The sequence below is a fragment of the Neovison vison genome, chromosome 11, assembly GCF_020171115.1.
Source record: "Neovison vison isolate M4711 chromosome 11, ASM_NN_V1, whole genome shotgun sequence".
In the NCBI taxonomy this organism is placed as follows: Eukaryota; Metazoa; Chordata; class Mammalia; order Carnivora; family Mustelidae; genus Neogale; species Neogale vison.
This window is the reverse complement of record NC_058101.1, coordinates 5,055,643-5,078,002: the sequence shown is the minus strand read 5'-3', so window position 1 is coordinate 5,078,002 and position 22,360 is coordinate 5,055,643. Positions and strand designations below refer to the sequence as shown.

The following is a 22,360-nucleotide window of genomic DNA, read 5'->3' as shown; positions in this document are numbered from 1 at the left end:
TTGGGGGCATAAATATTTACAATTGTTAGCTCTTGTTGGATAGACCCTTTAAGAATGATGTGTAGTGTCCTTCTGTATCTCTGACTACAGTCTTTAGTTTAAAATCTATCTCCCAGCTTTCTTTTGAGGTCCATTGGCATGAAAGATGGTTCTCTATCCCTTCACTTTCTGGGTGTATCTTTAGGTTCAAAATGTCTCTCTTGTAGACAACATATGGACGGGTCCTGTTGTTTTTTCCAGTCTGCCACCCTGTGCCTTTTTATGGGAGCACTTAGGCTGTTCACGTTGAGAGTAATTATTGAAAGATAAGTTTTTATTTACATCATATTGCCTGGGAAGTCCTTGTTTCTATACATTATCTCTGTATATTTCTGTTCTGTATCACTCTTGGATTCTTTCTTTTATAGATTCCCCTTAGTTTTTCTTGTAGTGCTGGCGTGGTGGTCACATAGTCTTTTAGACCTTGCTGATCTTGGAAGCTCTTTATCTCCATTCATTCTGAATGTCAGCCTTGCTGGATAAAGTATACTTGGCTGCATATTCTTCTCATTTAGTGCCCTGAGTATGTCTTGCCAGTCCTTTCTGGTTAGCCAGGTTTCTGTGGACAGGTCTGATGTTACTCTGATGCTCCTTCCTCTGTACATAAGGAATCTCTTTCCCCTATCTGCCGTTAAGATATCCTGTCTGAATTTATGATTCGTGAATCTCACAATTAAGTGCCTTGAGGTCTTTCTAGACTTGTTGATCTTTGGGAGTGTCCTCTCTGCCTCTAGGACATGTACACTTGTTCCATTCCCCAGATTAGGGAAATTTTCATCCAGTATTTGTTAAATTATATCTTCTAGTCTTCTCTCTTTCTCCATCCCCCTCAGGGATCCCAATAATTCTGGCATTGGAATGTTTCATTGCATCATTTATTTCCTTAATTCTCTTTTCATGGCTTCTATGTTGTTTGTCCCAGGCCGCCTCCTGGTCCTGCTTTTCTATCATTTTGTCTTCTAGATTACTAATTCAGCCTTCTGCTTCGGTTACTCTAGCTGTTAGAGTATTTAGATTAGAGTGGATCTTCTTGATAACATTTTTACCTTCTGCTAGATGGCTCTTACTTCCTCTTTTAGAGATTCTACATTGCCACTACTGGTCTTCTCCAACCTAGCCATTGCCTGAACAATTTTTACCCTAAATTCCATTTCCAACATATGGCTTATGTCCATATCCAAAAATAATTCTGTGGCAGAAGTCACAGTCTCTGAATTTTTCCTCTTTTGGGTGTTCTTCCTCCTAGTCATTCTGGTGAGAGGTGGTTGAGGGGATATAGAGCTGAATATATTGAACATGATCCAGTCAAGATGCCCCTTGGAAAGTTTTGGAGCAATTGGAAGTTACCACCAATAAGAAAGAAAAATGATAAAAAGAGAAAAAAAACAGGAAAAAAACAAGAAAAGAAAAACAGCCAAAATGAGTCCCCAAAGTAAGACTTATAATATACATAAACTGAAAATGAACAAACAGAAAGACTAACAAAAGTAAAAGACAAGAAAGAAAAAAAAGAAAAACTCAACCAAAATGAACCCCAAGAATAAGATTTATATGGTAGTGAAACAGAAACAAATATACAGAAAGAATAAGATAACAGAAAAATAAGATGGGAAGGTGGTTATAAACCCTTGATGTGGGCAAGGACGGTTATTTCAGTATTTCCTGGGGGTGTCTTTTTATCTTTGTTAAAGGACTCAACTTTCCAGACATACAGGGAAATTAAAACTGGCTTATGTACAGGAGTAGTATTGAATAAGAAAAAAAGGATTACCTTGAAGCTTATTATATCTATATATATTAAAAAAAAAAAAAAGAAAATGAAACCCAGGTATATGTATAAAAAAGTTCAAGTTCAAAAGTTGTCATGTAATATGTTGTATTTAATATCTAGTTGTAATGGTAAGTAGGTTAAAAAAATAAAAGAAGAATCGTGAGAACTAATTGTAAAAAGTTGTATCTATGAAATATACACGTTTTAGGGCAATACTGGGAGCTTAATATATTGTTTTCCCCTATGTTGGGGTTTTACAGTTTTATGGGGACCCTGTGGTGGTTGTCCTCTCGTTCTTTTGGCTTGTCTTCTGGGGGCAGGGCCTGTGTGTTATTTTTCAGTCAGTCTTGCTTGGTCTGAGTCACCCTGCCTTCTATCAAGGGGCTGGGCTCTATGGAAACCTGTTTTTCAGGTTTTTGTACTCTGGAGGTTTTTGGTTTGGGACAACTTTTTGCAGCTTTTCAGAGGCTAGTGCAAAAAGTAAGCTGGCTGTACTCAGTCCTTGGCCTCAGAGAGAAACCTCAGTCTGATCCCCCCTGGATGGTCCAGAACATACAGTCTCCCCCTCTGCAATCTCCGCTGAACACCGTACCACAGCGATGCAGACTCCAAGCCACTGTCTAATGGTTGCCCGATGTCCCCACTTGTCTCTGCACCCCTCGTGCCTCTAAAACCGCAAGTATATTGGTCTGGGGGTGCCCGATCCTGGCGGCTGTCGGTACTGCTCTCTGGGGTCCACACCCATGACCTGGCGGCAGTGCAGGTCGCAGAAGCCTGCGGGTTCAAAGATTGCCTGCTGGCGCCCACACCAGGCTGGCTCTCTGGGGCAGGCGGGGGGAGGGGGGGGCCGAGCCCTGAGGCTATGACCCTCCTGGGACCGTGAGCTTAGGACCGTGCCCGTGGCCATCTGATCCCCCCCCCATTGCACCTGAAGACCTTTTGTTCTCTTTGAGCGCTTTTCATTAGACTACAGGATGATGCTGGTCCCCAAGCATGGGACATTTTCTTACTGGGGTATTACTTTCCAGTGAGTCGCTTGTGGTGGCTCCCTCATGCTTCTCTTTATCCTCCGATATCAGTCCAATAGTTCCGCTCTGCTTTACCTCTCCACTGGTGTCCTCCGCCTCCGTAGAGATCCGGCAGTATGTAATCTTCATCTCAGGCTGATTTCACGGGTGTTCAGAGTGTTCTGGTAGACATTTAGCTCGCCTCAGGGGACCGATTGAAACAGGGTCTCCTGCTTCTTCACCACCTTGCTCCTTCCCTGTCCCCTGCCACTTTACTGAATTTGTTTATTGGTTCTAATTGGTTTTTGGTGTAGTCATCATTTTTTTTTATATATAATACCATATCTGCTGCAAACGGACAATTTTACATCTTCCTTTCCTACATGTTGTTGCCTAAGTGCTGTGACTAGGAATTCCAATGCTGTGTTGACTAATAGTGGGGAGAGTGGGCATCCTTGTCTTTGTTCCTGATCTTAAAGGAAAGCTTCTAGCTTTTTATCATTTAGTATGATATTGTGGGTTTGTATATGACTTTTATTATGTTAAGGTGTGTATGTTCTCTCTTTACCTGCTTTGTAGATAGTTTTTATTGTAAATGGATATGACTTTTGTTAGATGGTTTTTCTACATGTATTGAGGTGATCATATGATTTTTATTTTACATTTTGTTAATCTGTATCACATTGATGTATGCATGTTGAACCATCTTTTCGTCCCTGGAATAAATCCCACTTAATCATGGGTTATGATTTTTTAAATGTATATTTGAATTTGGTTTGCTAATATGTTGTGGAAGACGTATGCATATGTGTTCATCAGGGTTATTGACCTGTAATTTTCTTTTTTTGTGATGGTGTTGTTTAATTTTGGTGTTGGGGTAATAATACTGGCCTCATAAAATGAGTTTGGATGCATTCTGTCCTCTTCAGGTTTTTGGAAGAGTTTAAGGAAGTTAGGTACTAAATCTTCCTTAAATGTCTGTCAGAAATCACCAGTAAAGCCATTTGGTTTTGGCTTTTTGTTTGTTAGGAGGTTTTTGATTACTGAGTCAGTTCAGTCTCTTTTCTATTATCAGTTTGTTCAGATTTTTTTGTTCTTCCTGGTTCAGTCTTCGAAGTTTGTTTGTTTCTAAGTATTTGTTAGGTTTTGCTAGCTTATCCGGTTTGTTGACATATAACTGTTCATAGTAGTCTTAGGATTTTGTATTTCTGTGGTATCAGTTATAATTTTCTTTCATTTCTGACTTTTTCTTTTTCTTGTTGAGTCTAATTAATGATTTGTCAATTTTGCTTATTTTTTCAAAGAACCAGCTCTTAGTATCATTCATTTTTTTTTAAGGTTTTATTTATTTGTTTGACAGATAGAGATCACAAGTAGGCAGAGAGGCAGAGAGAGAGAGGAGGAAGCAGGCTACCCGCTGAGCAGAGACCCCCAATGTGGGACTCAATCCCAGGATCCTGGGATCATGACCTGAGCCACAGGCAGAAGCTTAACCCACTGAGCCACCCAGATTCCCCTCATTTATTTTTTTCTATTGTTCTTTTAGGTGTATTTCATTTCTTTCTCTTTTTTTCCATTATTTTCCACTCTAATATTTATTTATTTTAAAGATTTTATTTATTTATTTGACAGAGAGATCACAAGTAGGCAGAGCAACAGTCAGAGAGAGAGGGGGAAGCAGGCTCCCCGCTGAGCAGAGAGCACAATGCGGGGCTCTATCCCAGGACCCTGAGATCATGACCTGAGCTGAAGGCAGAGAGGCTTAACCCACTAAGCCACCCGGGCGCCCCAACTCTGATATTTATTATTTCTTTTCTTGTACTAACTTTGTGTTTAATTTGTTCCTCATTTTGTAGTTCCTTTAGGTTTAAAGTTAAGTTGTTTGAGATTTTTCTTGTGTTTTGAAGTAGGCCTGTGTTGCTATAAACTTCTCTCCTCCAACCACTTCTAATGCATCCCATAGATTTTTGTATGTTGTATTTCTGTTTTCACATGTCTCTAGGTATTTTTAAATTTTTCCTTTTATTTCTTTGATGACCCATTGTTGTAGCATGTTATTTAATCTGCACGTTTTTGTGTTTTTCCCATTCTTTTTCTTGTAATTGACTTCTAGTTTTCATATTATTGTGGTCAGAAAAGATTCTTGATATGATTTCAGTCTTAAATTTGTTGAGAGTTGTTTTGTGGCCTAACCCATGATCTGTCTTGGAGAATGTTCCATGTGCACTTGACAAGAATGTGTGTTCTGGTTTTTTTTTGTTGTTTTGTTTTTTGTTTGTTTGTTTGTTTGTTTGTTTTTAAAGATTTTTATGTATTTATTTGACAGACAGAGATGACAAGTAGGCAGAGAGGCAGGCAGAGAGACAGGGGGAAGCAGGCTCCCTGCTGAGCAGAGAGCCTGATGTGGGGCTCCGTCCCAGGATCCTGGGATCATGACCCGTGCTGAAGGCAGAGGCTTTAACCCATTGAGCCACCCATGTGCCCCAATACCATTCTATGTGTTCTGTTTTGAATGGAATGTTGTGTGTAAATCTATTAAGTCCATTTGGTCTAATGTGTTGTTTACGGGTGATGTTTCCTTATAGATTATCTGTTTAGGTGATCATTGATGTTTAAGTGGAGTGTTAAAATCCCCTACTATTGCTGTCAATCTTTTCCTCAAGATTATTAATATTTGTGGGGCACCTGCCTTCTGCTCAGGTCATGATCTCAGAGTCCTGGGATCGAGCCCCGAAAAGGGCTCTCTGCTCAGCAGGGAGCCTGCTTCCTCCTCTCTCTCTCTGCCTGCCTCTCTGCCTGCTTGTGATCTCTCTCTGTCAAATAAATAAATAAAATCTTTAAAAAAAAAAGATTATTAATATTTGTTTTATATTTTGGTCCTCCTATGTTGGGTGCATAGATATTTATAATAGTACATCTTCTTGCCAGGTTGACCCTTTTATCATCTATGTAATGGCCTTCTTTGTCTTTATTACATTCTGTTTTAAAATCTGTTTTGCTGGGGTGCCTGGGTGGCTCAAATGGTTAAACGTCTGCCTTTGGCTCAGGTCATGATCTCTAGGGCCTGGGATCTAGCCCCACGTCCAGCTTCCAGCTCAACAGGGAGCCTCTTTCTCCTTCTACCTCTCCCCCTGCTTGTGCTTTCTCTCTCTCTCTCGCTCAAATGAATAAACAAAATCTTCAAAAACATAAAAAAAAAATAGAATCTGTTTTGTTGGGTAAATTGAGCTAAACCAGCTTCTTGTTTGTTTCCATTTACATGGAATATCTTTTTCCGTCCCTTTACTCTCAGTCCTTACTTCTTTTTTTGTTTGTTTGTTTTCTTTTTAGATTTTATTTCAAAAGCTCCACTTTTGAGCTGAGTCTCTTATAGGCAGGGTATAGATGAGTCTTGTTTTTTGGGTTTCGTGTGTGTTCTTTTTTTAAGATTTTATTTGTCAGAGAGAGAGAACGCGCAAGCGAGCACAAGCAGGGGGAGTGGCAGGCAGAGGGAGCACCAGGCTCCCTGCTAATAAGCAAGGAGCCCAGTGGGGGACTCCTTCCCAGCTCCCTGGGATTGTGACCTAAGCCAAAGGGAGATGCTTAACCAACTGAGCCACCAGGGTGTCCCTTGTTTTTGTTTATAAATCCGTTCAGCTACTCTCTGTCTTTAATTAAAGGATTTAGTCCATTTACATTTAAAGTAATTATTGATAGGTGTGTACTTATTGCCATTTGGTTAATTGTTTTCTGGGTGTTTTTATTGTTCCTCTCTGTTTCTTTCTTCTCCTTTTCTATTTCCTCCTGGTTTGTTAATTTCCTTTAATGTTATGTTTAGATTCCTTTCTCATTTTCTTTTTATATTTGTGACAAGTTTTTCTCTTGTTACCAGGAGGTTCACATATACCATTCTATGTGTATAGCAGTCTGTTTTCAGTTGGTAGCAACTTAATTGAAGCTCATTCCAGAACTCTGCATTTTTATTTCACCTTCTGTATTTTATGGTTTTTATGTCACATTTTATACTTTTTCATTTTATGTATCCCTTAACTAATTATTATAGCTTTAGTTAGTTGTACCACTTTCTCTTTTGACTTTTATGCTAGCTGTATAAGTAAGTAAATGTACTACCTTTACAATATATTTTCCAGTGAGATTTTTACTTTAGTATGTTTTCTTGTCATTATTAATAGTCTTTCATTTCAGCTTAAAGAAGTTCCTTTGACATTTTTTTAAAGACTTTATTTATTTATTTGACAGAGAGAGAGAGATCACAAGCAGGCAGAGAGGCAGACAGAGAGAGAGGAGGAAGCAGGCTCCTTGCTGAGCAGAGAGCCTGGTGTGAGGCTCTATCCCAGCACCCTGAGATCATGACCTGAGCCAAAGGCAGAGGCTTAACTCATTGAGCCACCCAGGTGCCCCCATCTTTTGACATTTCTTATAAGGTTGGTTTAGTGATCATGAGCTCCTTTAGCTTTTACTTTATCTGAAAAACTGTCTCGCCTTCTATTTTGAATGATAAGCTTCTTGGTGGATTATTCTTGGTTATAAGTTTTTTCCTTTAAGAACTTTGAATATATCTTGCTGGTCTCAATTTGGCCTTCAACGTTTCTTCTGAAAAATTTGCTGATAACTCTATGAGGTTTCCTTTGTATGTGTCAAGTTGTTTTTTTCCTGCTGCTTTTAAGAACTCTCTCTTTAACTTTTGACATTTTAATGATAACATGTCTTGGCGTAACTCTCTTTGGTTTCATCTCTTCGGAACTTTCTGACCTTCTTGGATCTGGATGTTGATTTCCTTCCTGAAGTTAGGTTTTTCAATTATTATTTCTTTGTATAAGTTTTCTGCCCCTTTCTTTTCCTTCTGGGACCCCTATAATGAGAATGTTATTCTGCTTGGTGTTGTCCTCTGTGTTCCTTAAGCTATTTTCACTATTTAAAATTCTTTTTCCTTTTTGTTCTCTTGTCTGGGTGAGTCCTCTCCTGTGTCTGCCAGGTTAGTGCTCTGTTCTTCATCCAGTCTACTGTTGAACCCCTCGTGTGTGGTTGTCAGTTCAGTAATTTTATTCTTCAGCTCTGTGATTTTTGTTTGGTACTTTCATGTATTTCCTCTCTCTTTGTTGAAGTTCTCCCTGTGTTCGTTCATTCTTCTCCTGAGTAAGCATCTTTATGACCATTATTACTTTGATCTCTTCATCAGGTCGATTACTTATCTCTATTTCTTTAAAGTCTTTTTCGGAGGTGTTGCCTTGTTCTTTTGTATTGAAATAACTCCCTCTCCCAGTCTGGAGGGAGTGGCCCTGTGTACAAGATTTTCTGTGGGGCTTAGAAGTACAAGGGAGCCATGTGCTCAAGGGGCATCCCCTGTGTGAACTTCACACACCTGTCAGCTGTGTGTGGGTTGGAGTGGAATGGGTGTGGGGTGCTTGTCTGTCTGTAGCCAATGGAGGAAGGAATGAAGGAGCTGGGGTGGGGTCTCACCTGACTGGCTGTGCAACAGGCTGCATTTTTGGGTGCGGCTGCTCACCTGGTTGGTTGTGGTTTGGCTGCAGCGTGGTGAGGTAGTAGCGCATGGGGCTCTGGCCCCCCAGCTGTGCTGTGGCTGGGGAATGGGGGTGCAGAGCATGCCCAGTGGCATTAGGTTAGAGTGGGGTCGCCAGCATGGCTCCCGCGGGCACCGACATTAGCAAGGTTAAATGAGATTGCAAAAATGGCAGCTGCCTGCACTTTCATCCGCAGAGTCTCAGCAGGTTCCTGCTTTTCAGGTTGCTTTAGGATTAATAAGGGGGTTTCCTTCACATACAGTCCAGAGGCTTTTCAGACGGCTTCTTTTTTGCACGAGGTTGTGGAGTGAGTTTGTATGTGAACCTAAAGTCCATTCTCTGTTCTTTCCAGTTCTGTGGTTCTGGATGCACCCTGTTGTGGTTCAAAGCCATAATTTTGGGAGCTCATCTCTCTGGTACAGGACACAGTGGTTGGGGTGCCTGGTGTGGAAGACAAAACCCTTGGTCAGCAGGGAAAAGTTCTGTATTTTTGAGATCCCTCCTGAATGTCGGTAACCTTGCCTGGGATGGGGCTTTTGCAGAGATTGTGATCTCTGACTTTCCTGCCTCTCTCAGTGCAGCCCTTTTATCTTCTGTTATGGATATGCTGCTCCTGTAGTCCTCAGGACTTCTTTGAGGAATGTATTTCATATGTAGTTGTAGATTTGCTGTGTCTGTGAGAAGAGGTGAGTTAAGGATCTTCTTATGCTGCCATCCTCAATTATCCATCTTTTTTTGGGGCATTTTAAATGAAGTCCCTTAATTGTTCTTATGAAAAGCCTTTTAATTTTTAGGGAATTTTTACTAAATGTTCAGTAGCACAGAATAGCATCAGTGCTGTTTCAAATAAATATTTAGAATATTGCCATCAAATGTAAATATCACCACCTGCTCCCTTCACTTTCAGCTTTGCAGTAAGATAAATTCTAGGTGGTCATCTTCTGGAAGCGAGGAATTAATTATTACAGAATGTATAGCCTCAAGGATAGTATGCTAGAGTACAGTTAGTCTTTTACTCTAGACATGAGATGATATTCCTTATAATTAAAAATATTACTTCAGTAATCAGTACTTTTCAAGGGGAAAATATAATGTAAGTTTTATAAGGTTTTGTTGTATGTTTCTATTGGCTATATTTTTTTCTATTCTATTTATGGAATAAAATAAAAGTTGATTCTTGTCCTTGTTTCCAGGACCTTTCGTGGTACGAGCTTTCCTTCGTAGTTCAACAAGTGAAGGTTTGTTACTAAAGATCAAGCCGTTGTTGCCTAAAGAAGTAGAAACCGAAGAAAGTAACGAGAAGATGCCTAAAAATATTCTATTATGAAATTATTTTCAGTGGATTAAGAAGGAACAGAGAAAATTATAAAACTATATAATTTCTACATTTGGTGTCTTGTTATTTCTCAATCATTGTACTTGACAGTGAATTTTAACACTTGGAAAATCTTACAACACTTTCTTTCTTTTTTTTTTTTTTTAAAGATCCTATATATTTATTTGAGAGAGAGAGAGAGCACGAGCAAGGTGAGGGGCAGAGGAAGGAGCACATTCCCCACTGAGCAGGGATCCCGATGTGGGCTTGATCCTGGGCCTCCAAGATCATGAACTGAGCCAAAGGCGGACACTTAACTGACTGAGCCACCTAGGCACCCCACAGTACTTTCCAAAAATAAGAAAATAAAATTTTCTCTGTCTAAACCTATATTTTAAATCTTCCTAAATTGTCTTCCTTAGAATTCAGATTTTGCATGCTGGTAATTATAGCAGCAATTTCTAGCTTAATAACTTTCCCTTGAGAGCCATACTATTCTGAGAGAAAAGTAATATTCTTAATTTTCATGAGACAGAGAATGGCAGAGTCATGAGCTATATCACAAATATGACTCTTTTCTACAGAAAAAGTGTGGCATATGTTTATTCTAAAAATTCTAAATGTCATTTGTGATAGCATGAGTATAGGAAAGGAGCTAGACATTGAAACGTGGGAGGGAACTCTTTTCTTCTTTTAGGAATTAATTTATAATATTTGTGGGGTTTTTTATAATAACATTACTATATAACTTAATGTTACCTTGCAAAATACATACAGTGAATCATGTTTTCACATACTTAACCTCGTTTGAGCTTAAATTCCTTTAATAGCAACTAGTAGGTTTGGTTAGTGTTTGTTGAATGAACATCCCATGATGTAGTTAGAAAAACTTCATTTAATGGGAAGAGTTAGGCTAGGAAGTTGAGTGCCTTTCATCAAGGGTCAGTTTGCAAACTATTGTTGGTCTTTAAGTATTTACTGGTAGGTAACAAAATGGAAAACAAGGATAATGTTGGCGTGCAGTTGCCCACTGTCCTTTTTTTGGGATGATGTCCTTTACTCAGAGACTACCCTTTTTTGCATATGTTCACATGCTGCTTTCGTGAAGTGATAGTGTTGAAAAGTTTTTTGGTGGGTTTAGTAACACCCACTCTGCAAAGAGTATTTTGGCAATACCCAAATGGTTTCTGAAACACAAGTGGTTGGAGAAGTCCGAATGACCGTGAGCAACCACGGCGCCTCACTAAGCTTTTTCCCACAGGAAAATTAAATTTGAGGGCTTTTTATCAAAAACAGCTTTTTAAATAAAGATTTTATTTATTTATTTGAGAGAGAGAGAGCACATGCGGGCAGAGGGACAAGCAGACTCCCTGTGGAGCAGGCAGCCTGACGCAGGGCTCGATCCAGGACCGCGAGATCATGACCTGGGCCGAGGGCAGATGCTTAATCGACTGAGCCCCGCAGGCGCCCCACCAAAACCAACTTTAACATTAACTCCAAAACAGTAATAATCTTTTTTGTTGAGCACCTGCTGCTGTCTTGTGTTTTACGTGCATCCTCTGCGCAGCTCAGTGAGGGACGGCTGGTACTCCCACCTATAGGGTAAGGAATTTGAGACTTGTGTGACTTCCCCTAAAGTAAGACTCAAACCTCGATCTGTCTGATTCTAAAGTCTGTTCTCTGAACCACAGAACAGGGTGTTTGATCTCCTTTTTACATATTCTAAGAAAAATCAAACTGTTTAGCTGAACAGTTAAAAATTGTAAAAACACTGGATAATTTTACTTCAGCGTCTTCGTATCTCTGGTTACAGGGTGATGGCAAAGCTGTGTAAAGAAAGTAGAAATTAGAGTGTTAAAGGAGCTGTATGAGAAAAGAGCAGTGTAGGATGGGGAGAGAAAAAGGTACTCGTTTTCCCCAGTTACTGTTTTTTGAAAGCTTACTGATTAATCACTATTTGAAGATCCTAATTTAGAATAGACGTTCTATTATTATATTTATAGATCTTCTGATGAGTAGATTAAGCGTACTCCTATGATGGAAAGTTTTAAAAACACTAATAAATATAAAAAAAAATCTATTCATAATCCTACTACGCAGAGATAACCAGCATTAATATTTTGGTGCTCTTCATTGTCTTTTTCAATCAACAGAGACAGAAAGAGAGAGAGAGAACATACACATACGATGCTATAAAATAAGCATTTTTCCATATTATTTAAAATCTCATGTGGAAAGCATCATTTTAATGGTTGAGCAATATTCCATCCTATTGATGCTGTAATTTATGGAATCATTCCTTCATTGTTGGACATTTAACTTGCTTTCAGATCCCCCTCCTCTGTTATTTACAGTGCTTTGGAGAAAATCATGGAGTATAATTTATTTTCCTCTCTATTCCTAGCAGTGATATTCCTGGGTTAAAAGGTGTTATATGGCTAGAAGTCTTAATTATGTCTTAGAAAAGTGCCTTTGTGATCAGAACAAATCAGAACAAGGAAGTATGGTTGGAAAAGTTGCTCTGGGCAAGAACATTCCAGGGTTTTATTAACTGGCCTGTGAATAAATTATTCCCTACCCTTCCATTAAGCATTTTTCCTTAACTAGAACTAATGTTGAGTTGGGTTTTTATAATGGTTTATTTCTGGAAAAATAGAACCGTGCTAGATTACCCTTAATATAAATATCTTTCTCTTTTGTATTATCATTTTATATTCTTCTTAGAGAACAGAAAATTAAATCTTCTATTTAAAGAGATTAAAAACTTAAAAATTGGGGTGCCTGGGTGGCTCAATGGGTTAAAGCCTCGCCTTCAGCTCAGGTCATGATCCCAGGGTTCTGGGGGTCAAGCCCCGCATTGGGCTCTCTGCTCAGCAGGGAGCCTGCTAACTTCTCTCTCTCTGCCTGCCTCTCTGCCTACTTGTGATCTCTCTCTGTCTGTCAAATAAATAAATAAAATCTTAAAAAAAAAACTTAAAAATTTTATATTAAGTACCAGGGATATCCAAACTTTAGCCTGCATCCAAGGATATCACCTGGTAGGCTCAGTCACAAATTTCTGGGTTCTGCTTAGCAGTCGTTGGTGGCCCTTGAAAATTTTCAATTCTAACAAATTCCCAGGTGATGATATTGCCATTCCATGGGACAACACTTTTGAGAACCCCTGTTATTTACCAATGGCTCTGTTAATCCTGGCTAGATTAAAAAACAAACAAACAAACAAACAAAAAAAAAACCCAACTCTGGCTGTGGTACCAGCAACAGTTTATTTAAAAATTCTAGGGGCACCTGGCTGGCTCAGTAGAGCACACAACTCTTAATTTCAGTGTTGTGAGTTCAAGCCCCTTGTTGGGCATGGAGCCTACTTTAAAAAAAAAAAAAAAAAGAAAGAAAGAAAGAAAAATTTCCACAGGTAATTCTAATGCACCAGGACTGAGATTCACTGGTATATACAATTAGCTAGGTTATAAAGAAAAGTAAAATTTGCAATTAAAATAACAAATATCTCTTAAAACTGGGATAGTAAAAAGATAATGTACCAAATTTAAGAAGCAGGACTAATTATAGGTTTCTGGTCTATCTCTATGTGTAAATAATTTAAATTCTGGGTTCTCTGTGGAAAAAAAAAAAAAAAACAGTTCAAAATCTGGAATCTTCTGTAAAATAAGGACACCATAAAATGGTCACCACTATACTGACAAAATTTTATGATATGCTTTTTGCAGGTGGCATTTCATGTCGCTAGAATTTATGTAATATAACATTAATTAATATTACTAATATAAACATACATGTGAACTTAAGTTTAATGGTACGATTACGAATTGGCTAGTGAAGGACCAGATAGATGTTTGGCGGGAGCTGGGGGCATTTACTACTCTAGGGATTGTTTTCTGTAGCAAGCAGTTAATCACAGTGTCCAGTAGGTGGCGATCATAACCTATCATACAACTTTTAAATAGCCTTGAGCTTATTGGTAAATACTTGTTTTTTCATTGGACTGTAAAGATAAAAAAACAAAATTACTGTATAGACCACTTGGACCTTTGTTTTATAATAGGTCTTTTTTATTTGTTCATTTTATTCTGTTTTGGACATACCATGGAGTTTGCTTTAGTTGTTGTACTTGTAAGTAGTGCTTTTAGAATTCTTATTCCTGTTTTAACTATTTTTTAATTTTTAATTTTTTTATTTATTTGACAGACAGAGATCACAAGTAGGCAGAGAGGCAGGCGGGGGTGGGGGGTGGAAGCAGGCTCCCCACTGAGCAGAGAGCCCGACTCGGGGCTCGATTCCAGCACCCTGGGATCATGACCTGAGCCGAAGGCAGAGGCTTCAACCCACTGAGCCACCCAGGCGCACCTTGAACATATAGTAAATTAAAAAAAATAAGGAACACCTGTTCACTTATCACTCAGCTTCAGCAATTCTCAGTGTTGCACGCAGTTGTGCTAGTTACATTTACCCCTTTCATCTATCCACCAGCCCCCAGTTTGTCCTTATACCTGCTAGAGTCATTAAAAGGAAGTCCCATATATCTAGAGTCAGATACCTTATCCATTAGGCTGCATGGTTCTCTGAAAAATCTCATATATTGTATCTCTTAACCTATAGTGTCTTAAGAATAATCAAGCTATAATTACAAGAATATTTTAGGTCCTAGAACCCATTGTTTTGGTGTTCTACTGTGGCCATTGAGGGCTTTAGTTTTTATTATATTTTTCATGTAATACTGGGTAGATACCTATATTTTTCATGTAATAATGGGCAAGTATCTATTTCTATTGCTTTGAGAACTTAGTGCACAGTGACAGTTATAAGAGGTTGTGTATAACTATCAATACTTCAAAAAATAAGGAATTTGGTATCTTAAATTTTTATTTTTGAATCAACATATAAAATTAGAAACGTAACTGTTATAATAGGTTGAAATAATATTTTTATCTGAATGTTTCCAGAGGAACAAAAAGTTTTACCATATTGTTTTATTTTAAAAAATAGAAGCATATTAAATGAATTTGGCAAAGTAGAGAAAGGAAGAACACTGAAAAATTTAAAGAAGACAACGACCCCAAATCCCTTAAATAGCTGCATAACGGTTTGTTGTACTTCCCTTTTTTTTCCTTTTCTCTATGTGGAGGGCTCCTTTTCCCCTGAATTAGTGTGTCTGTGGCCATGTTGGGTTCGGAGCAGGAGGGAGACGTTTTGGCTCTGGTGGTTTCCCACATCACCAGCTCTTTAGTCACTTCCTTTTGAAAAAAGGCAACCAAAAACCATCGCTAAATATTTGCTGAACAAAAGGTCTAGAGCTTTCTGTGTCTCATCATACGTTACATAAATTTTATATTATTGTTTCCTAAGTAGGTAATTGCTTTCACAAAAACTTAATGTATACATTTTTTTAAGTAGGAAAAAACCAGTGTTTCTCAAAGGGCAATAAGTATATACCATTTAGTGGTACAAGACCTGAATTTCAGTGGCAAGTGAACCACATTTGAAATTAATAGTTAAGTATATCTTTAATGTATCGTAGAAAAATACAGCATATAAAGACCATGATTTCATGGGTTTCATGACATGGGATGACATTACAGTAGGTGATTATTTGTAAAGTCCGTTTAAAAACATTAAGAAATTATCTAAATATATAAACTGCTTTCCGAAGTGGCTCTCCTATTTTATATTCCCTTCAACAGGGTTTGAAGGTTCTGGTTTCTCCACATCCTTGTCAACATTTGGGATTGTCTGACTTATTTATTATAGCCATTTCTGTGACTGTGTAGTAGTCATACATATTTTAATTGAGAAAATGTTTTTTTTTTGCTGAGAAAGTATTTAGATATAAATGATAGTAGTTTTTAAATACATACCATTGTAAGATGGAGCTTGGGTACTGTGAAGCTCTAGAAGTAGAGCTAGAACTAATGTAGACTTTATAAAGAACCAAATTGTGGCACGGAGTTCAGCAACACTTCAGTGCTGTGGACTCCTACGAAGGAGTGGTGACCTTCTTACTGAGGACGTTTACATGCAGCCCTATCAGCATTCTCCCGTCAGTGGAAATCGACTGCCTGACTTCACCGGAGAAGGAGTGCATCGTAAGGATTTGGGATGATTGGCAGAATCTAAGGAAAAGCGATGGTATTGGGAAAGGATGGGATAGGAAGCAGCTCATGGAATCCAAGTAGCAGGAGCCAGTAGGCCGTTTCCTCAGAGAGCTACTGAATGAGCACTAGTTTCTGACCTGACGTCATTGCACTCCAGACTTACGTTTTCAGGGCAGACAGTCTGCGTGGCCTGGTTTAGTTTACACAGCCCTCCTTGGTCAGGATGAGACAGAATTGATCATCTCACCCAAAGGGCATGCAATAAAGCAAAAAAAGCTCCCAGAAAATCATTGAAGTGCTTTTACCAAAAGAAGAAGCCGCTGTGTGCTGGGCAGGAAAACCAGTAGGCGCCCACCACATTAGGTCACAACAGCTTGGATGAGTATTTAGGAAGAATTAGAAGCCCTGGTCCGAGAGATAACAAATTTCTAAGGCCCATTCATTCCTCGAATTTTTATTAAATGTCTCCTATGATTTCTGTGAAATCAGTAACTTCTATGCGCTCATATTTGTGACTCAAAAGTATTTTTATACACATAGCAATATTCTTTGAATGCAGAAAAAAAATGTTGCCCATCTGTTTTTTGGAGGGGAGAAATACCCATTTTATTTTGCTAAATATAAGCACATGAACAGATTTCCATGGTAGAAAGTTTCAGTTGGACCAAAACTTGTGTGAATCCCCCACCCAACCTCTCCGGTGGCTCCATGTGAATCTTCTCTACTTAGATACAGATTCTGTTCCCACATCTGAACAGTCAATTGCCTGTTGGCATATGGTTAGAAATTGATGTTTTATGATTAACTTTTGACTCAACAATATCTGGAATATTATTCCACAATTACTATATTTTAAGTTTTTATGTTGCTCCATAATAGGAAGGTACCCTGATACCTACATATTACCAGGTGGATGTTACCAGTTCCTATTGCTAGACATTTAGGCTTTTCCCCACTATATCATTTCGATGAACATAATTGTTATGTGTGTTTGTAAATATGGGCAAGTAGTTCTCTAAGGTAGATCGCTAAAATAATACAGTGGTTAAGATCACAGACCCTGGAGTCAAACTGTAAGGATTCAGGTTCCAGCTCTGCTATATAATTGTGCATTGTTCTTACTGCTCAGTAATTTTAAGGCAAGTTTCATTGACTTAGAGCCTAAATTCAGAAATATGAACACCTTGATGAATTTTCCCAAAGTGAGTATGTACCTAGGGCACAGACTAGAAATAAATAATACCGGAACCCTTTCATCCTTCCTCAGAAAGTACTTCTATTCAAGGTGAGCAATATCATGACCTCTAAGACCATATATTTGTTTTATTATTTTTTAAACTTTATGTAAATGGAATAATAATTATGAGTATTTTGGGGGGAGGTCTGGGTTAATTCACTCAATAGCATGTGTATGAAATTCATCATATTGTTGTGTGTAGCTGTAATTTTGCTCACATGTTAATTGCTATAGAGTATTCCATTGTGTGGATGTATCACAGGTTTTCCATTCTACTGGTGGTGAACATGTGGATTGTTTACAGTTTGGGTTATTACAAATAGTGCTAATATGAACATTCTTGTACATTCTGGTGAAGTTTTGAGGGTTACAAATAATGCTGCTTATTAATAATCTTGTCCATTTCTTTTGGTGAACATACATGTGCCTTCCTGTTGGATATATATGTAAGAAGTGCGTTTACTGGATCGTAAGTTATGTATATGCTCATTTATAGTCAATAATGCTCAACAGTTTTTCAAAGTAGTTGTGACAATATACACTCCCAGGAACATGTGAGACTTATACCTGCTCCATGTCCTTGCCAATAATTGGTTTATCTTTTTCATTTTAACCATTTTGCTGAATGGACATTGTCTAGTAATACTTGAAGAATTTTAAAATTTTGTTAGTAGAGGAAACAGAATTTAGGATATCACTCTCCACAGATTAAAGTTGTATATGGTGATCTAGAGTTTTCTGGGATTGATAAAATAATTTTTTCTTAGAAAATTAAAAGGTGGTGGAAATCAATTGTTTTCTGATTCCAGCAAGTTACTGACTTCCTGGGAATGGATTAATTTTGTTTGGATTATCCCATGTAATGAAGGTTTCTCTGTCAGACTCTAGAACCTGGGTTTGAACATTAACCCCATTTTAAAGCTGAATCCCAATATTCAATAAAATTAGTCCTCTAAAGTTTTGAAAGTATTGTTTCTGGTACATTATGCAATTTCAAATATTACTACTCAACCTAGAATTAGGACTGCAAATTCATGGCTTACATTCTATCATCCCCCATCTCTGACCAGGCAAATTGCAACAGATGGTGTGAATCACAGAATTCATTCCTACTGACTTATACATGGTTACAGATTTTTTTTTTCCTCAATCCAGTGCTCTAGTGTTGTTTGCAAGTGTGGTGTCACATTAAGACACCTTTTTCATCCTTTATCTCAAGTTATAAGGTAATTTGCTGAGTCTTAAAACTTTCTAAAATGTTGCCACGTTTGTCAGTCCTGTATTAGGCTAAAAGAAATGAGACTCATTCTTAGAAAGCTGTAATTTAAATCTATTACATAATCATAGTGACTGAGGAGCTGGCTTACTTTTAGTTTAGTATTGTTTCATTTTTAAATTTCCTTTTTTCCTTTCTATTTAATATTTAATAATTTTTTTTCCATTTGGACTAGCAAAAATTCTGAAAGGGTTGCTACAGCTTCATAGGTCAAATTAAGTTTTGCTAGGAGACACTGAAATCAGATATCCCATATCTGTGGCATCTTCAGTTTGTGGGGGCACAGCACCCAGACATATAGGTGCTCTGTAGAGAAGCTCTAGGAATCTGCAGGGGTGTCAAAAGGGCTTTCATTGTTTGCTAAAGAGCACATGCATAGAATGAAGTGCCATAAGTTCTGACAAAAAGCTGTTACTGGGAACTGTATATTGTACAATTCCCAGAGCTTACCCATGGGGGAGAGAGATTTGAGGTTTTGCCACCAGAGTAGCAAGACGTCATTGAAAATCTTGGGTGTGGGGCGCCAGCTTCTGCCTTCAGCTCAGATCATGATCCCAGGGTTCTGGGATGGAGCCCCACATCAGGCTCCCTGCTCTGCGGGAAACCTGCCTTTCCCTCTGCCCCTCCCTCTGCTTATGTTCTCTCTCTCACTGTGTCTCTATCAAATAAGTAAAATCTTAAAAAATCTTTAAAAAAATCTTAAAAAAGAAAAAGAAAGTAAGAAAAAAAAGAGAGAAAGAAAGGAAGGAAGAAAAAATAAGAAAATCTTGGGCATCCAGTAGATACCCCAGAGTCATGCCTCAGAATGAACTAAAGGGGCTGTAAGTAAAGGCTACTCTAGACCAACACTAGCAAAGTTTAGAAACAGCTTAAAAAGGATCACACTGATTAGTGGGCAACTGCCTGCCAAATTCAACATTTCAAATGAATAAAGCAAAATCTAAAATCTTAAGAACATAGGACTTATGGTGTCTAATACCCAATACCAATCATGACATGCAAATAAACAGGAAAATGCAAAGAAGAAAATCAATAGAAACTGATCTGAAATGAGATTAATATAGTAGCAGATAACACTGAACTTTAACTATTATACATATGTTTATGTATGTTATGGAAAACATGAACATAATGAGAGAGGTGGAAGATATTGAAAAGGGAACTTCAGAGCTCAAAATTCAGTATCTGGGAAATTCACCTCTGGATTATCAGCTGATTAGGTACTGCAGAAGAAAAGAATAGTGAACTTGAAGATACTGCAATAGAAACTATTCAGATTGAACTACAGAAAAAAAAAAAAGTAGTAATAAAAAGAACACATTCTCAGTGACCTGAAAAATAGTCCAAGTGATCTAATGTATGTGTAATTGGAATTCCTGAAAAGATCAGGGGAGAAGATAAAGATAAAAGAGTTGAAGGAAAAGTGGATTAATTTTTTTCAAACAAGATGAGAACTGATTCCTAAAACTAAGAAACTCAACAAATTCCATACAGGATAATGGAAAGGAAAACTATTATAAGTCATATCATATTCAAATTGTTGGGAACCACTGATAAAGTGAAGCTCTGAAAAGCAGCCAGAGGGAAAAAAAGAAATATTAAATACTGCGGTACCAAGATAAAATCACTACTGATTTTTTGTCAGAAATAAGACAAAACAAGGAATGGAATGATAACTTTAATATACTCTTAAAAAGTTAACCTAGGATTCTATGTCAAGTGAAAATATCCTTTAAAAATGAGAACAACATAAAGATATTTTGGGGCAGACAAAAGCGAAGAGTTTATTTCCAGGAAACCCGAATTACAAGAGATGTTAAAAGAAGTTCTTCTACAGGAAGAAAAATGATACCAGATATAAACCTCATTCCGTACAAGTGAATGAAGAATGCCGGAAGTGGTAAATATGGGGGAAAATATGAGATTTTTTCCAGTTTTAAAAAGATTTTATTTATTAACTTAGAGAGCACAAGGGTGAGGAGCAGGGGAAGCAGCAGACTTCTCTCCCAGCAGGGACCCCAATGTGGGGCTCGATCCTGGGACTCTAGGATCATTACCTGAGCCGAAGACAAGATGCTTAACCAGCTGAGCCTTCCAGGTGCCTCTGATTTTTTTTTTTTCATTTTTATCACATTTTTAAAAATTACCTTTTAAAAGCAAATGTAGTCACAGTTTATGGTGGGATTTATGAGAGTTTGAAATAAAATATATGAAAGTAGTAGCATAAAGATTGACAGATCTCACTTCAGCTGGGTATAATTTTCTGTATTCATCTGGTGTTTTTTAGTGCATGAAATCACACATAAAATCAAAATTTAAGTTATATTAAATTTTTCTTTACTGCGTTAGAACAAATTTGCAAACTGACTGCACAGTCACTGAGTATGACAAAAGTTTATACTCATGTGACTATGATGAAAATCAAGATGCAGATCATTTCCATGACCTCAAAGAGTTTACTTAGTGCACTTTGTACTAATTTCTGCCTTAGCCTCAAGCAATATTAGATTTGCATTCTGTCACTAGTTTTTTTTGCTCTAGACTTTCATATAACTGGATCATGTGATGGGATACATGTATTTTATGTTTGGTTTCTTTTCCTTAGAATAATGTTTTGAAATTCATCTGTGTTGCTGTGTATATCGAATACATTGTTCTTTTTTTATTGCTGAAATATATTCCCTCATATAGATATGCCAGGTGTATTTATCCATTCAACAGATGGGTATTTGTGTTGTTTCCAGTTTGGGGCTATTATGAATAAGACTTCTGTGAATATTCATGTACAAGTTTTTTTTGTGGACATTTGCTTTCATTTCCCTTGGTTGAATAATGGAAGTGCTAGGTCATATGGTAACTGACAACTTTCTTAAGAAACAACCGTATAGGTCTACAAAGTGGTTGTACCATCTTATACTCCCACCAGCAATGTCTAAAAGTTGAAATTACTTCATATCCTCAGTTGGGTTTTTCATCTGTTTAATTTTAGCTATTCTAGTGGGTGTGTAGTGGTATCATTGTGATTTCAATTTGCATTTCTCTGGTGACTAATAATGTTGAGCTTCTTTTCATGTGCTAATTAGATGTTCTCATATCTTCTTTTGTAATTAGAACAAGGTGTCTGTTCAAATGTTTTGCTCTTTAAAAAATAGGTTGTTTTATTATTCAGTTATGAGAGTACTTTATATAATCTGGTTTCAAGTCCCTTGTAATATATATGTTGCAGATATTTTCTTCAAGTTGTAGACTAACTTTTCATTTTCTTAGTTATGTCAAAGAGTGGAATTTACAAGCTTCCTATCTGTTTTATTAATATTTCTTGAATGATCAATGCTTTCTATGTCCTAAGGAATCTTTTCCCTTCCCAAAGTTTCAAAAGTTTTCTTCTATATTTTGCTGTATTACATTTCTTCTATAAGGTTTATAAGTTTTAACCTTCATTTTTAGGGTTCTGATTTATTTCAGATAGATTTTTTTTGCGTGGTATAATGATTGAAGTGGATTTTTTCCATGTAAATCTAATTTTTCTCACACCATTTGTTGAAAAGACCATCTGTTCTCCCATCTTTGGCACCTTGGTCAAAATTAATTAATTGTGTACGTATAGGTGTATTTTTGAACTCTCCATTTTGTTCCATAGACCTATTTATCTGTCTGTATACTAATACTGCACTGTCTTGATAACCATAATTTATGGTAAGTCTTAATATCAGATAATGTAAGCACTCCAACTTTATTTTAAAAATTTGTTCTGGCTGTTTTAGGCCATTTGTATTCCTATATAAATTTTAGAATCAGCTTGTCAGTTTCTACAAAATGGGCTGTTGTATTTTGATTGAAGATTTCATTGAATCTGCATTTTAATTTAGAGAGAACTGGTACGTTAACAATATCGTCTTCTAATCCATGATTAGCATCTATCTCAGTTCATTTAAATTTTCTTTAATGGCTCTCAGCAAGAGAAAGGTTGAGGAAGTTCTTTTTTATTTCTAGTTTGCTGAGAATTTTTTGTTATTGTTGTTCATGATAAGTGTTAAATTTTATCAAGTGCTTTTCCACACTTATATAGAGAACCATATGGATTTT

At 37.4% G+C, this 22,360-nt stretch overlaps 1 protein-coding gene across 1 annotated transcript in view; it reads left to right on the top strand.

Annotated features, from left to right (window-relative positions):
• MRPL1 (mitochondrial ribosomal protein L1) overlaps positions 1-9,724 on the top strand; it is a 104,858-nt gene extending 95,134 nt beyond the window's left edge. Inside the window, exon 9 of the mRNA XM_044226175.1 lies at positions 9,533-9,724. Coding sequence (XP_044082110.1) covers positions 9,533-9,666 — 134 coding nt within the window. The 3' untranslated portion in view covers positions 9,667-9,724. The remainder of the gene's footprint in view (positions 1-9,532) is intronic.
• The last annotated feature ends 12,636 nt before the right edge of the window (positions 9,725-22,360 follow it).